The sequence below is a fragment of the Podospora pseudocomata genome (assembly GCF_035222375.1).
Source record: "Podospora pseudocomata strain CBS 415.72m chromosome 1 map unlocalized CBS415.72m_1, whole genome shotgun sequence".
Classification (NCBI taxonomy): Eukaryota; Fungi; Ascomycota; class Sordariomycetes; order Sordariales; family Podosporaceae; genus Podospora; species Podospora pseudocomata.
In genome coordinates this window covers 2,651,006-2,662,106 of record NW_026946363.1, presented here as the reverse complement: position 1 = coordinate 2,662,106, position 11,101 = coordinate 2,651,006, and the positions used below count along the sequence as shown (strand labels likewise).

At 54.0% G+C, this 11,101-nt stretch overlaps 4 protein-coding genes across 4 annotated transcripts; 2 read left to right on the top strand and 2 right to left on the bottom strand.

Annotated features, from left to right (window-relative positions):
- On the top strand, positions 1-1,416 carry TVP38_1 (Tlg2-vesicle protein; the record flags this gene model as incomplete). Its single annotated transcript, XM_062885465.1, has 2 exons — positions 1-890; positions 961-1,416. The coding sequence occupies 2 exons, from the start codon at positions 1-3 to the stop codon at positions 1,361-1,363; spliced, it is 1,293 nt and encodes a 430-aa protein (XP_062748431.1). The 3' UTR covers positions 1,364-1,416.
- A 232-nt stretch (positions 1,417-1,648) lies between these two features.
- On the bottom strand, positions 1,649-4,112 carry QC762_110400 (uncharacterized protein). Its single transcript, XM_062885464.1, has 2 exons — positions 3,609-4,112; positions 1,649-3,383 (listed from the first exon to the last, which is right to left on the bottom strand). The coding sequence occupies exons 1-2, from the start codon at positions 3,741-3,743 to the stop codon at positions 1,980-1,982; spliced, it is 1,539 nt and encodes a 512-aa protein (XP_062748430.1). The 5' UTR covers positions 3,744-4,112; the 3' UTR covers positions 1,649-1,979.
- Positions 3,978-6,188, top strand: QC762_110390 (uncharacterized protein). Its single transcript, XM_062885463.1, has 2 exons — positions 3,978-4,352; positions 4,412-6,188. The coding sequence occupies exons 1-2, from the start codon at positions 4,298-4,300 to the stop codon at positions 5,770-5,772; spliced, it is 1,416 nt and encodes a 471-aa protein (XP_062748429.1). The 5' UTR covers positions 3,978-4,297; the 3' UTR covers positions 5,773-6,188.
- Positions 6,189-6,566: 378 nt separating this feature from the next.
- QC762_110380 (uncharacterized protein) lies at positions 6,567-10,332 on the bottom strand (the record flags this gene model as incomplete). The annotated part of the gene is given in 6 exon segments (XM_062885462.1): positions 6,567-7,777; positions 7,849-8,029; positions 8,092-8,155; positions 8,249-8,387; positions 8,406-9,934; positions 9,994-10,332. The coding sequence occupies 5 exon segments, from the start codon at positions 8,623-8,625 to the stop codon at positions 6,567-6,569; spliced, it is 1,815 nt and encodes a 604-aa protein (XP_062748428.1). The 5' UTR covers positions 8,626-9,934; positions 9,994-10,332.
- Positions 10,333-11,101: the final 769 nt, after the last annotated feature.

Sequence of the window (11,101 nt, the reverse complement as noted above, 5' to 3'; positions counted from 1 at the left end):
ATGCCAGGCGAAGAATTTCCCCCCTTCGGCCCCCCATCAGGAGGAGGGGGACGAATCCCCTCCCCAACCAAAAACACCTTCAACCACCACCATCGCCTCTCCCTCTCAACCTCCTCCTCCCCCTCTCCATCACTAACCTCCGTCCCGAGAATCACCTCCAACCCAACCTCCCCCAATCTCCAAAACGACCTCTGGCAGCAACAATCCCAATCCCGACCCCCCTCCACCTCCTTCTCGTCCTCCCGCCGACTGAGCACCACCCGCCGCCGATCCAACCCCTACTCCTCCAACCCCCTCCTCGACACCCCCCAGTCCTTCCTCCAAAAAGCAACAACAACAGCAATCACCCTCTCCCAATCCACCCTCCGCCTCTTCCTCTCCCTCCCCCGAGCCCAACAACTCCTCGTCCTCTTAGCCCTCTCAATCCTTTTCTCCCTAGGAATCCTCTTCCTAGTCTACTCCCACACAATCTTCACCTCCCTCGCCCCCCTAGCCGCATCCTGGAAACAATCCTGGCTTTTCCTCATCGTAATATTCCTCCTCACATGCCTAACCGGCTTCCCCCCCATAATAGGCTATAGCACCTGCGTCACGATCACCGGTTTTGTCTATGGCTTCCCCCACGGCTGGCCCATCGCCGCAACAGCAACGGTAGCCGGTTCGACTGCCGCTTTCGTCACCTCACGCGGCGTGTTAAAAGGCTATGTCCACAACCTGGTAGGAAAAGACAAACGATTCGTTGCGTTGGGGCAGGTGCTGAAAAAGGACGGGGTGGTGGTGCTGGCGATGATTAGGCTTTGTCCGTTGCCGTACTCGCTGTCGAATGGGTTTTTGGCTACGGTTGGGAGTATTAGTCCGGTTACTTTTGCTGGGGCTACTGCGCTCACGACGTGAGTTTTTTTTTTTTCTTCTCTTTTCCCTATCATGATGGTATGTACTGACTGACGGTAAATTTTATAGACCGAAATTGCTAGTCCACATTTTTATCGGCAGTCGCCTTGCCTTGTTGGCCGAGTCGGGGGATAAAATGACGGGGTTTGACAAGTTTGTGAATTATGCTTCTATGGCGGTGGGGGCGGCGGTGGGCATGGGGGTTGCGTGGGCGGTTTATAAGAAGACGATGCAGAGGGCCGAGGAGCTTGCGGGAGAGGATCTGGAGGGGGGGTTGCTGCCAGAAGCTGGAGAAGAAGAGGAAAGGTTGGTCGATCCGGATGAGATGGATGCTGCGGCGGTTGATGTGCTGATGGATGATGATGATATTAGCTTGTGGGATAATGATAGTTCGGGGAGGATGGGACAGGAGCAAGGGTATAGGGATGATGTTTGGGAGGATGCGCCTGAGTTGCCGAGGGGGTTTAAGTGAAGGAGGAGGGGTATGTTCAAACAAACGAGGGGGCGGTGATCAAAGGGAAGGGGGCAACTTTGGTTGGGAGTTGAAGGGGAGAGGGTATTTACAAAGCAGGTGAATATATGGGTGTGTGTGGGATTACCTATCTGTGGTTGGATCTGGGTTGGCAAGCATTTGGCGGCGTTTTGGTTGGAGGTGTTGGATGTTGCAGATTTGATATTTTTAAACTGGCAAGGCGTTGTTGGGGTTGTTTTCTGGAAATCACTTCATCAGTTTACCAGGGGGATCACACAAAGGAGAAATCTAGATGGCCACATTGTGGAAACAGAAAAACAGAGACTGCGACCTCTCAATGAAGGCTTCGAAAGATGTGACATATGCATTTCGACTATCTCTCCGAGGTCTGGAGAGAGCCTTGTACACGTATTCAAGCAAAGAGTTGTTTCGGTCTTTTACAGCAGGCAGGCCCATTGTTCCTGAGCATGTTCCTTACATGTCATGTCTACCTCAAATGCTAATGCTATAAACCAATTAACCTGCTCTCAATACCTTGTGATACTATCCTAATTCTTTGCCCCAAACTCCTCGCTTGCCAAAACCTATACATGCAAAAGGAAAAGAGATGCCCGCTCTATTGTTTCTGTTGCTGCCACTGTTGCATAAGCTGCATGGCCTGTTCCATCGGATACCCAATGAACACCGGCCCGTTGAAGTTATACACAATCTGCGGCGGCTGATCGGCGCCTTTGTCGCCCGATGTTGGGGCGGCAGGTTTGACAGACTTGGGGAGGCTGACAAACGGTGGCTGGGGCGGACTTGAAGGCAACTCCTGGTGGTACTTAAGCGGCAAGGAGGATGTGTTCAAATTATGGCCAACGTTGAGATTCGGGTCTGCCGTCGGAGGATGCGGTTTCATTTGGGTTTTGAATCCCATCTTGGTATGGTCAAAGGGACACTTCTTAGGTTCCGCTTTGACTTCTGGCGCAACTGCCGGGGCCTCTGTTCTCATCGGAGGGACCGGCGATGAGCTGCGGACAGGAGGTATATCTTGTGGTCGCAGGCCGCCTTGGATAGGCACAGGAATTCCCCAAGGTCTAGTCGGCGACTCGCCCACACGGACCTCGCGGAAGTTGCGGTCGAATCTATTCTCCCGATCCCCTTCCTCGTCATGAGGCGTCGGTGGCATCTCGTTATCCTGGATGTCAGGATCGGCAGCAACAATCGTCTGGGCCCAGTCCTCTACTCTCTTATTCGACGAGGTGCTGCCCACCCTGGTCTTGTCGTTCCCGGCAGCAGGAGGTAACATGGGGCGGTGCAAGTGGCTCAAGTCTTCGACCATGCTCACGAGGTTACCATACTTGGCGTCGAGCTTTCTTATCTGCTCTTCGTTCCGCTGATACCTCCTGACGCAGACCTCATGGCTTCGGGGAATCTCATGCTTGTGGGTCTCCACGTAGTGCGCAATTTCTTCAGGCGAGTGCTTGTCTAGGAAACGGATCGGACATTTGGAGGCAGCAGCGGCGGCCGTGGGACTGGGCACGGCATCTTCAAGCATGGCGGCGCATATGGGATCAGTTGACTTGTGAGGCGTGGGATCAGCACCGGTGCCGCCAGCAAGGTCCTGGGAGCCGTCGACCTGCTCAGCGTGGTGACCATGAGGCGTGCCGTTTTGATTCAGCTTGGTCGAGAAGGGGCACGCTAGGGAGCCCTTTCTCCCATGAATGGTAAAGTCCTTTTCCAGGACCGTTGAGGTAGCCGTCAACCCTTCCATTCCTAGCGACAGCGGAGTGTCTTGACCTGACCTGGCAAACTGGACTGCGTCGGTCATGGCGATAGCAAGCTGCTCTGCGGCTTTGCGTCCCTCTCTGATGAGCAGCGCGATTTGGTGCTGGTTGTTCCCGTCAAGTCCACGTTTTGGCAAAGGCACAGCTGACGTTGCCGTCGCGAGTAGATGTAAATCTGGTGGTATTTGGAGTTTTGCTAGAGTCTCGGACACGTCTGGTACTGCATACTTGTCGGCGAGATATTGAAACTGCTTCACGAGCTTGATGTTAGCAAACTGTGATCGACCGCAAGAAGATGACGGAGGTCGTAAAGTAAAAGAAAATGCCAGCGAAAATATCAGAGTGTGAATAGTGTCTCCATCTGCTGCTCGTTTAAAACAGCTCCAGATCTAGAGCTAATGAAATCATCATATGAGGCTGGGGAGGGGTGACATCGCAAAGTAGCGATGAGACGAGAAAAAAAAAAAGGAACGTACCTGCTCATGGGCATAGCGCAGCTTGTGCTCCAAGATGGTTTTGCGATCAATCAGCGACTGAACTTCGTCTGCAAGGGCGGCGAAGGACTCGGTCAGAGTCTGGATGAGGATTGCGGCAGACATCCCATGGGTCATGAGGGGAGGTGCCGCATTTGTAAGCTCTTGCTTGGTATAACAGAGAAAGAAGAGCTTGGTGGAAAATGGTTGGTCTGGAAGAGGGAAAACAGTCGCGCCAGCTTTTTAAACCACCCCGCCGAGTCCACTTTTAGCGACCATGCCCTGAATGTTTGGCCGATTCCGTGGCTGGGCGGGGCGACCGTTAGCGTGGTGCAGGGATCTGGAGATCAGGTGTGGTCCCAGCTCCAATCTGCAGCGGAGCACAACCTCGATGCTGATGGCGCCTGTGGTTGTACCTAGCTGGAAATCGATGTTTGTGGAGATCGTGGCTCTTGAAGAGGTACCCAAGGTAGATGGGAATTAGCGATGGAATGCGTTTTGGATCAGTTGTCGCAGCCTGTCGTGCCTCACATAGGGTTCTGTAGGTTAATACGAGCTGGTTCTCTCATCTCATTCGCCATGAGGCAGTCACAACCTAGGTGGAAGCCGATGGGTAGTTCAAGGTTATTATCCCCGCATCTGCAACTTTTTAACTACTTCCAACGGCCACTTCTTAAACAACAACATGCAAGATGGATCCTGTTTGGACTGCGCGTCTGGTCGGCAGCCGGTCACATATTCATCCCGGTAATGGCCCTTATTTCTATCTGTTACAAGTATTGAATCTTTGGCTAACCCATCACCAGGCGCTTTTCATGTGACTGAGCTGTTCTTCGAGGTCCCGTTAAACTATGCTCGCCCGGGAGACGGAACCATTCGGCTCTTTGCCCGCAGCATAAGCCGGCCGGAGAAGACTATTCCAGGACTCTCCAAACCGGCGGATGAGCCCATAAAGCCGTATCTGGTCTACCTTGAAGGTGGCCCAGGCTTTGGTGGCCCTGAGCCCCGAAGCCATCCCGTTTCCAACCGTGCCTTGGACGCCGGATACACGGTGCTTTATGTCGACTACCGCGGGACCGGAATGAGCAACCCCATCCACACAGACCTCGTCCTCAAACAGGGGGACGTCAACCAGCAGGTCGAGTACCTGAAGCTCTTCCGCGCCAACAGCATCGTGCGAGACCTCGAAGCGATCCGGCTTTGTCTGACCGAGTCCTGGAAGCCAGAGTATCAAACATGGTCCATTTTTGGGCAGTCATTCGGCGGCTTCGTCTGTCTGTCATACTTGTCCAAATACCCCCAAGGCCTTAGAGAGGTTTTCATGACCGGCGGTCTGGCCCCTGTCGAGCGCCAACCTTTAGAAGTGTATTCCGCCCTCTATAGAAAGGTCATCCAGCGAAACGAAGCCTACTACAGCAAATATCCTGAAGACGAGGCGAACGTCGCCCGAATCGCATCATACCTGACCACGAACGAAGCCGATATCCAGCTTCCCGGAGGTGGTACTTTTACAGTTCACCGTCTCCTCGGTCTCGGCATGGCCTTTGGTGGCCACGGAGGTCTAGATACTGTACACAATCTAGTAGTCAAGCTCATTTCCGACCTGGATCAGTTCAACTACTTTACCACTCCGACACTGATGGCACTTGAGCGTGAGGTCCCTTTTGACAGCAACCCTGTCTACGCCATTCTACACGAGAGCATCTACTGCTCCAGGGGCGTAGCGTCCAACTGGGCGGCCCTGAATGCAGCTCGCAAGTTTGAAAACTTCTTCTTTTGGACGCAATCTGATCATAACCAGTTGTCTCTGCCAGTGGATGGAATGGTCAGAGTTTACTTCTCGGGCGAGATGGTTTTCCCTCAATTCTTTGACACGTATCCCACCTTGAGGCCGCTCAAGCCCGCGGCGGAAGCGTTGGCGAGATATTCTCAGTGGGAGGAAGATCTGTACGATGAAGAGCAGCTGCGCCGTAACGAAGTACCTGTGTACGCCGTGAGCTATATTGACGACATGTACGTTGACATCGGGGCAGCGAGGGAGACGGCCGCGTTGGTCAAGGGGATCAAGGTCCACGAGACGAACCAGCTTCATCACAATGCCATCCGGGCAAAAGGGGACGAGGTGCTAGGGATGCTGTTTAAGTTGCGGGATGATACCCTGGATTAGTGGGCAACTGACTGATGCAGAAGAGGCGTGAGATATGAATAAATACTTGAGCTGGCTCATCTACGAACTTCTCGAATAACGGTATGCTGTGTCTCCGAGTGACCACAACGACGAATGACATAACTCTCCGAGCTCGCTCCTGCCCTCTTGTCCCAGCATCAACCCTCGCTCCTTCCTCCACCACCCCCTTCTCGCACCACAGCCCTCGCTCCTTCCTTCCTTGTTTGTCCCCGCACCTTGCTCCTTCCCCAACAACCGTATGTATATCTCGTCCAACACATCTTCTTCAACAAGGAACAGCAGCTCACTCTGGCCAAATGGTCAAGTGGGAAGACTTGCTGGCTGAGGGCGAAGCCCTCCCCCCCCAGTTGTCTCGACCCCGGAGAGCTTCCTTGTTCAAATCCTCGTAAAACCAACACAACCAAATAAAGTGTGGATGCCGGCGATCTTTTTGGACTTTTACACCTTTTTGACCTGCCTAACTTACACGTCGATGCTTTCTTTTGGCTATTCGGAATCTAGTCGTTGTAGTATTTTGTTACGAGTAAATACCGGATGAAATTAGTGAAAGGAAGTTCACACAGCTCAGTCTATTCACTTTGCTTGACTCTATACAATATCTCAACATGGTTAGAGCGTTCTTTCAATTCCCATTACCGACACACCATAATAAGCATCCAATCTATATGGTATTTCCAAAACATGACAAAACTCCAATCCAATAACCCCCATCCCCATCATTATCACCCATTCCCCATCACCGGAACATTGACAAACCATAACCTCCCCTTCCCCTACCTCCTCCCAGGCCAATTATGGTGCCCATACATAACCTGCCCCTGCACCTGTCCCCCTCCTCCATTCCACCCCCCATAACCCTGATGATTCCCCGGCGGCCCAGGCGGCGGCAGCGGATGATTGTGATGACCCCCCCCACCATGGTGCCCCCCTCCTCCTCCCCCATTCTGCACCATCCACCCCGTTCCCCCTCCGTTGATCCCCCCACCATTCCTAACCCCATCCGCCCACCCATCCCCAACCCTCTCCATCGAAGGCAACATCCTTCCCCCATCCGCCCCCGTGACCATCCAACTTGTCCCCCCCAACCCTCCATCCTCCGTCCTGCTCGCCATCTCCTTCAGCAGCAAAGCGGCAATCTCGGGATTTTCAACCAGGTACCTGTCCCCGTCCCCACCTTCAGTAGGAAGTTTCCAGCACTGGAGAAAGGCCACCCTGGCGAAAATCATCTTGAGGAGGGGGTCGTAAGAGGGGAGGTTGGTGTAGAGGGTCGAACACGAGTACAATAGCTCGAGCGAAGCGCAGTCTGGGCCGGCGGATTCAAGGAGATCGATGATGTGACGGGCCACGCAGCGTTTTAGCGGTTCGAGGAGGAATTTCGACGCGGAGATGTACACCGAGAGGGAGAGGTTGTAAGTCAACAGCCAGGTTTGGAGGTCGGCTGGGGTGGGGAGGCGAGGGTTGGGGTTGGTGTTTGCTGAGGGGGGGAGGGGGGGTGGTGGTGGAGGGGGAGGAGGGGGATGGGGACCACGACGGTTGGCGTTGCGGCGGCGGTGGTGGGCTGGGTGGCCTGGTGGTGGTGGTGGTGGTGGTGGTGGTGGTGGTGGTCGGCCTGGGCCGGGGACGCCGTTCATGTTCATGAGAAGGACGTTGGGGTGGATGGCGCCTGGGGGAGGGTGAGGGGGGGGTGGCATACGGGGTGCTCGGCAGGACCAGCATGCGGGGCCGGTTTGGACGTTGCTGCAGGAGGGGCAGGGGCAGTTTGTGCGGTGGTGGCCGGGGTGTTTTTGACGGAGGCGTTCGTACTGGCGTTCGGCTCGGCGGATGCGGCGGTCGCGGCGGCGGCGGGAGATGGTGCTGACGTCTGATTCGAGGGAGGAGAGGGAGCGGTCCGAGTCTGAGTCGGCGCCGGTGTTGAGGTTGGCGGAAGTGGTGGCCGGGTGGGAGATTTCATGTTCGGGGTCTTTGCCTTTGGGTTGGTCGGCAACTGGCATCGTGTCAGGATGGCGGTAATTTTTCAGTTGAGAGAAGGGATAGGATATGACATTGATGACATACTCAACACGGCGGCTAGCGGCTTGATGGGGTCATATCGCCCTTCGTAGAAGTATGACACCAGGAAGTGGAAGATGGCTGGGTCTTCCTCCGGGAGCTCGATAGACTGGGTCTCAGACTCCTTGAAAGGTCCGCACAGTGCCTTTTCAAAGTACTCATACTTGATCAGGATGTGCTTGTGCACCTGTGAGGTTTCATCAGCATCAAGAAGGACTTGAGTGGGAAGTATTGGGTGCTGATACTAACGTAGAAGGTCTCTATGTGCGGCGATGAGCCAACTTTCAAGGGGATGATAGGTGAGCTATATCGACTATGCGCATTTATGTTAGACTACTATCTGACATCACTCAGAACAGAAGAAAGCACCACGAGTGTGGGGGCGTATCATGTATGAAATTCTTACCCATCTGCCGTGGACATCCAGAGGTCTTCTTTCGGGTCCAGTGTGTCCCGACGCAGACGAGATTCGGGCACGGCGTTTAGGACAACAACATCAGGAACACTGGTGGATGGCTCTTTCATGACGTCCTCTAGGGTCCGAACTGATCCAGATCCAGATCCTGATCCAGATCCCGGCACCGATGCCGATGCCGACCGAGACCCCGGGCCGGAGCCCGATGTTAATTCTGCTCCGGTGAGAGGCGAAGAGGAACTACCCTCGCCATTGCTAATCACACTGGGCCTTGCGACAGCGTTGGGGCTTCTGCTACCACTGCCGTTCCCACTTCCGCTGTGCTCTGCGGCTGCGTCTATGTTGGAGGCGCTAGCCGCCCCAGCCATGGTGCCTATTGCTATGTGATGGGGTCCGATCTGACGTGATGCGACGATATAAAGCACAGCACCTTTGCACACACACGGTATAGTCGGAGATGTTGGAGTAGCGGGCAGCAAAATCACCGGTCGACAGAAAACAACTGACTAGACAACGAAAAGGTAAGGTCAAGAAGGAGGTCCGATGTACGCAGAGACAAAGAGGACGGGGGCCGCCCTGATAAGAGCCGAAGAGAATGGGGAAGCAACCGAAAAGGCATCAGCTACCTGCTAGTGTGGCACACACTCAGCACTCAGGCAGCCACACCGGTTGCCTGTATGTACAAGTCATAGGGGAAGCGGCAAAATTGGCCATGCCAAAAGGTCTTCACACCCGATACGGGGCTATGGAAGGATAAGAGAGGGCAGACTGACGGGAAGCGGGAACCGGAAGACGGGTAGCTTGCTGCTTTCTGCCTCTGTCAAACACACACATATCCACGTACAAGCCGGCCGTGACCGCTCGGTCGACAGACAAAAAGGTGACTGGTCAGTTGACCTGAGGTGGTGTTGTAGGCGACAGACCGGACGGTGACACGCATCAACGTGCCCACTCAACCACTGACTGCTGTGGCGGATGCGGGGCAAAAACCACAGAACATGTTTGGCTGGCTGCATGTCGTGCAAGGGGAAGAATGGGCAGCCGAGAGGCCGACAACCAGCTGCATACGCCTTGCTGCTGGTGGTCGCTGCACGGCGCAAAGAGACGTGCAGAAGTATCCTTTCCACGAGGTGAGAAAACAACAGTCCTTTGGTCCCTCGAGACGGTATTCTCTCCTTGGTGTCACTAATTGCCAGATCTCGAGCAGCCGCGATTTCTATGGTCAGCAAGTGAGACATAGGGACGCCATACTCCATATTTGCCAGTCATTCGAGTCGAAGATGAGGCCTTGTATTACCACGGCACATGTGAAATGTCTCTCGTTCGATTCCTTTTCTGTGCGGCACAGACAGCGACTGCGGGGTTTTTGCTGTTGTCGTTGTCAAGCCCCTAGGACCCTTCAGGACCAGCCTAGAACGAATTCAGTAGTCAAGGCATTTCAGATCCCGCTATATCTTGACATTTGAATTGTTGCAACAATGAGGCTAGCGACCTTGAACTGGGGCTTTTGGGTCTGCGATATCTCCGAGCTAACATCTCCAAAGACCATGTCCCAAGATGCCCATGTTGAGACAAGTGCCGGCGAAATGACACTTTAGACGTTGAGTTGTTATTGTTTCTTGAAGGGTAAGTTCCAAGATTCATCCAATCTCATGAGAGGGTGCTGGTACATCAACTCTGTACGTAGCTATCAGCTTTCACGTTCATCATGATGAGAATGGAAGATTTCTACTTACCCAAGACCCAAAAATGCTAGAAAAAGAATACGATCTGGGGGAAAGAGGGACTCCAGATGTTGATGCAAGCAAGTCATCCCCTGTCAAACAGCACAAATAACAAGAAAGTGCAGCAAAATTGTGGTTCAAACAACACAGCAAGAATTACTACTCATGATTTGATAGATGCAAAAGCCTTTTTCCAAGGTCATGATGATTTCACCAGGGCCACTGTTGCCTGGCCTTGTTGAAGAAGTCATGCTCGACGTCGGTTCTTTCCCAGCCGTTTGGGCGGAAAAAGATCCAGCAGGGGAATGAGCCCCACCTTTTTGAGGAGGCGGGTGGTTCCATCTCTAACCCCTGCTCTTGCCAAGAATTCGGGATCAAGTCCCTTGAACTTGGGAACGCCCCTCCTCCCTAAAGAAAATTGGCGTCGAAGCCCCACTTGTCCCGTACCAGAAACCTCCGGCTGACCTCCCACCGACCTCCAGCTCCCACCTTTCGAGGACGGGAGATAGGAACAGCTGTCACAGAATTCGCAGCCGCCGGAGACGACACAACACAACGGCACCAAGTCGCTCAACAGGAAACAGCAGGGAGCTTGAATCGTCTGATCCTTTACTCTCACCAGCCTGGCACATCACCCTGGGACCCCATCGTCATCAAGCTCCTGACCATGCCCGACTCCTTTCCATCCCCACATCCGGCTTGGTTTCCTCAGCGCCGCAGGTGACACGGCAATCTTCACCTCATAACGTGACCGACCGATCAAGCTGTCAACATCAAAAGCTACGATCTGGCCACCTGAAACACTTCCGAAGGAAACAGAGAACAATAAGCTCGAAAATGTGCTACTATCTCGCGCCCGTGGCCTCGAACATGGAGTTAGGGCACACAACAGCGAGGCGGCGGCTTCGAAAGCGCCAATGACGACCCAGGACACGCGCCAAGGTAGCACTCCTACGAGCAGGCGACACATTGATGCCCCAAGCCCAAACACTGAGCACTGCATTCTGGCGGTTGAAGCTTATGTCTGCACTGACCGCTGCTTCGTTCGTCTAGTGATATCCAGATCAAGGGATAAACCCTAATGAGGCCGATGGCTGGCCGAAGCGGATAGGGTGGAAGG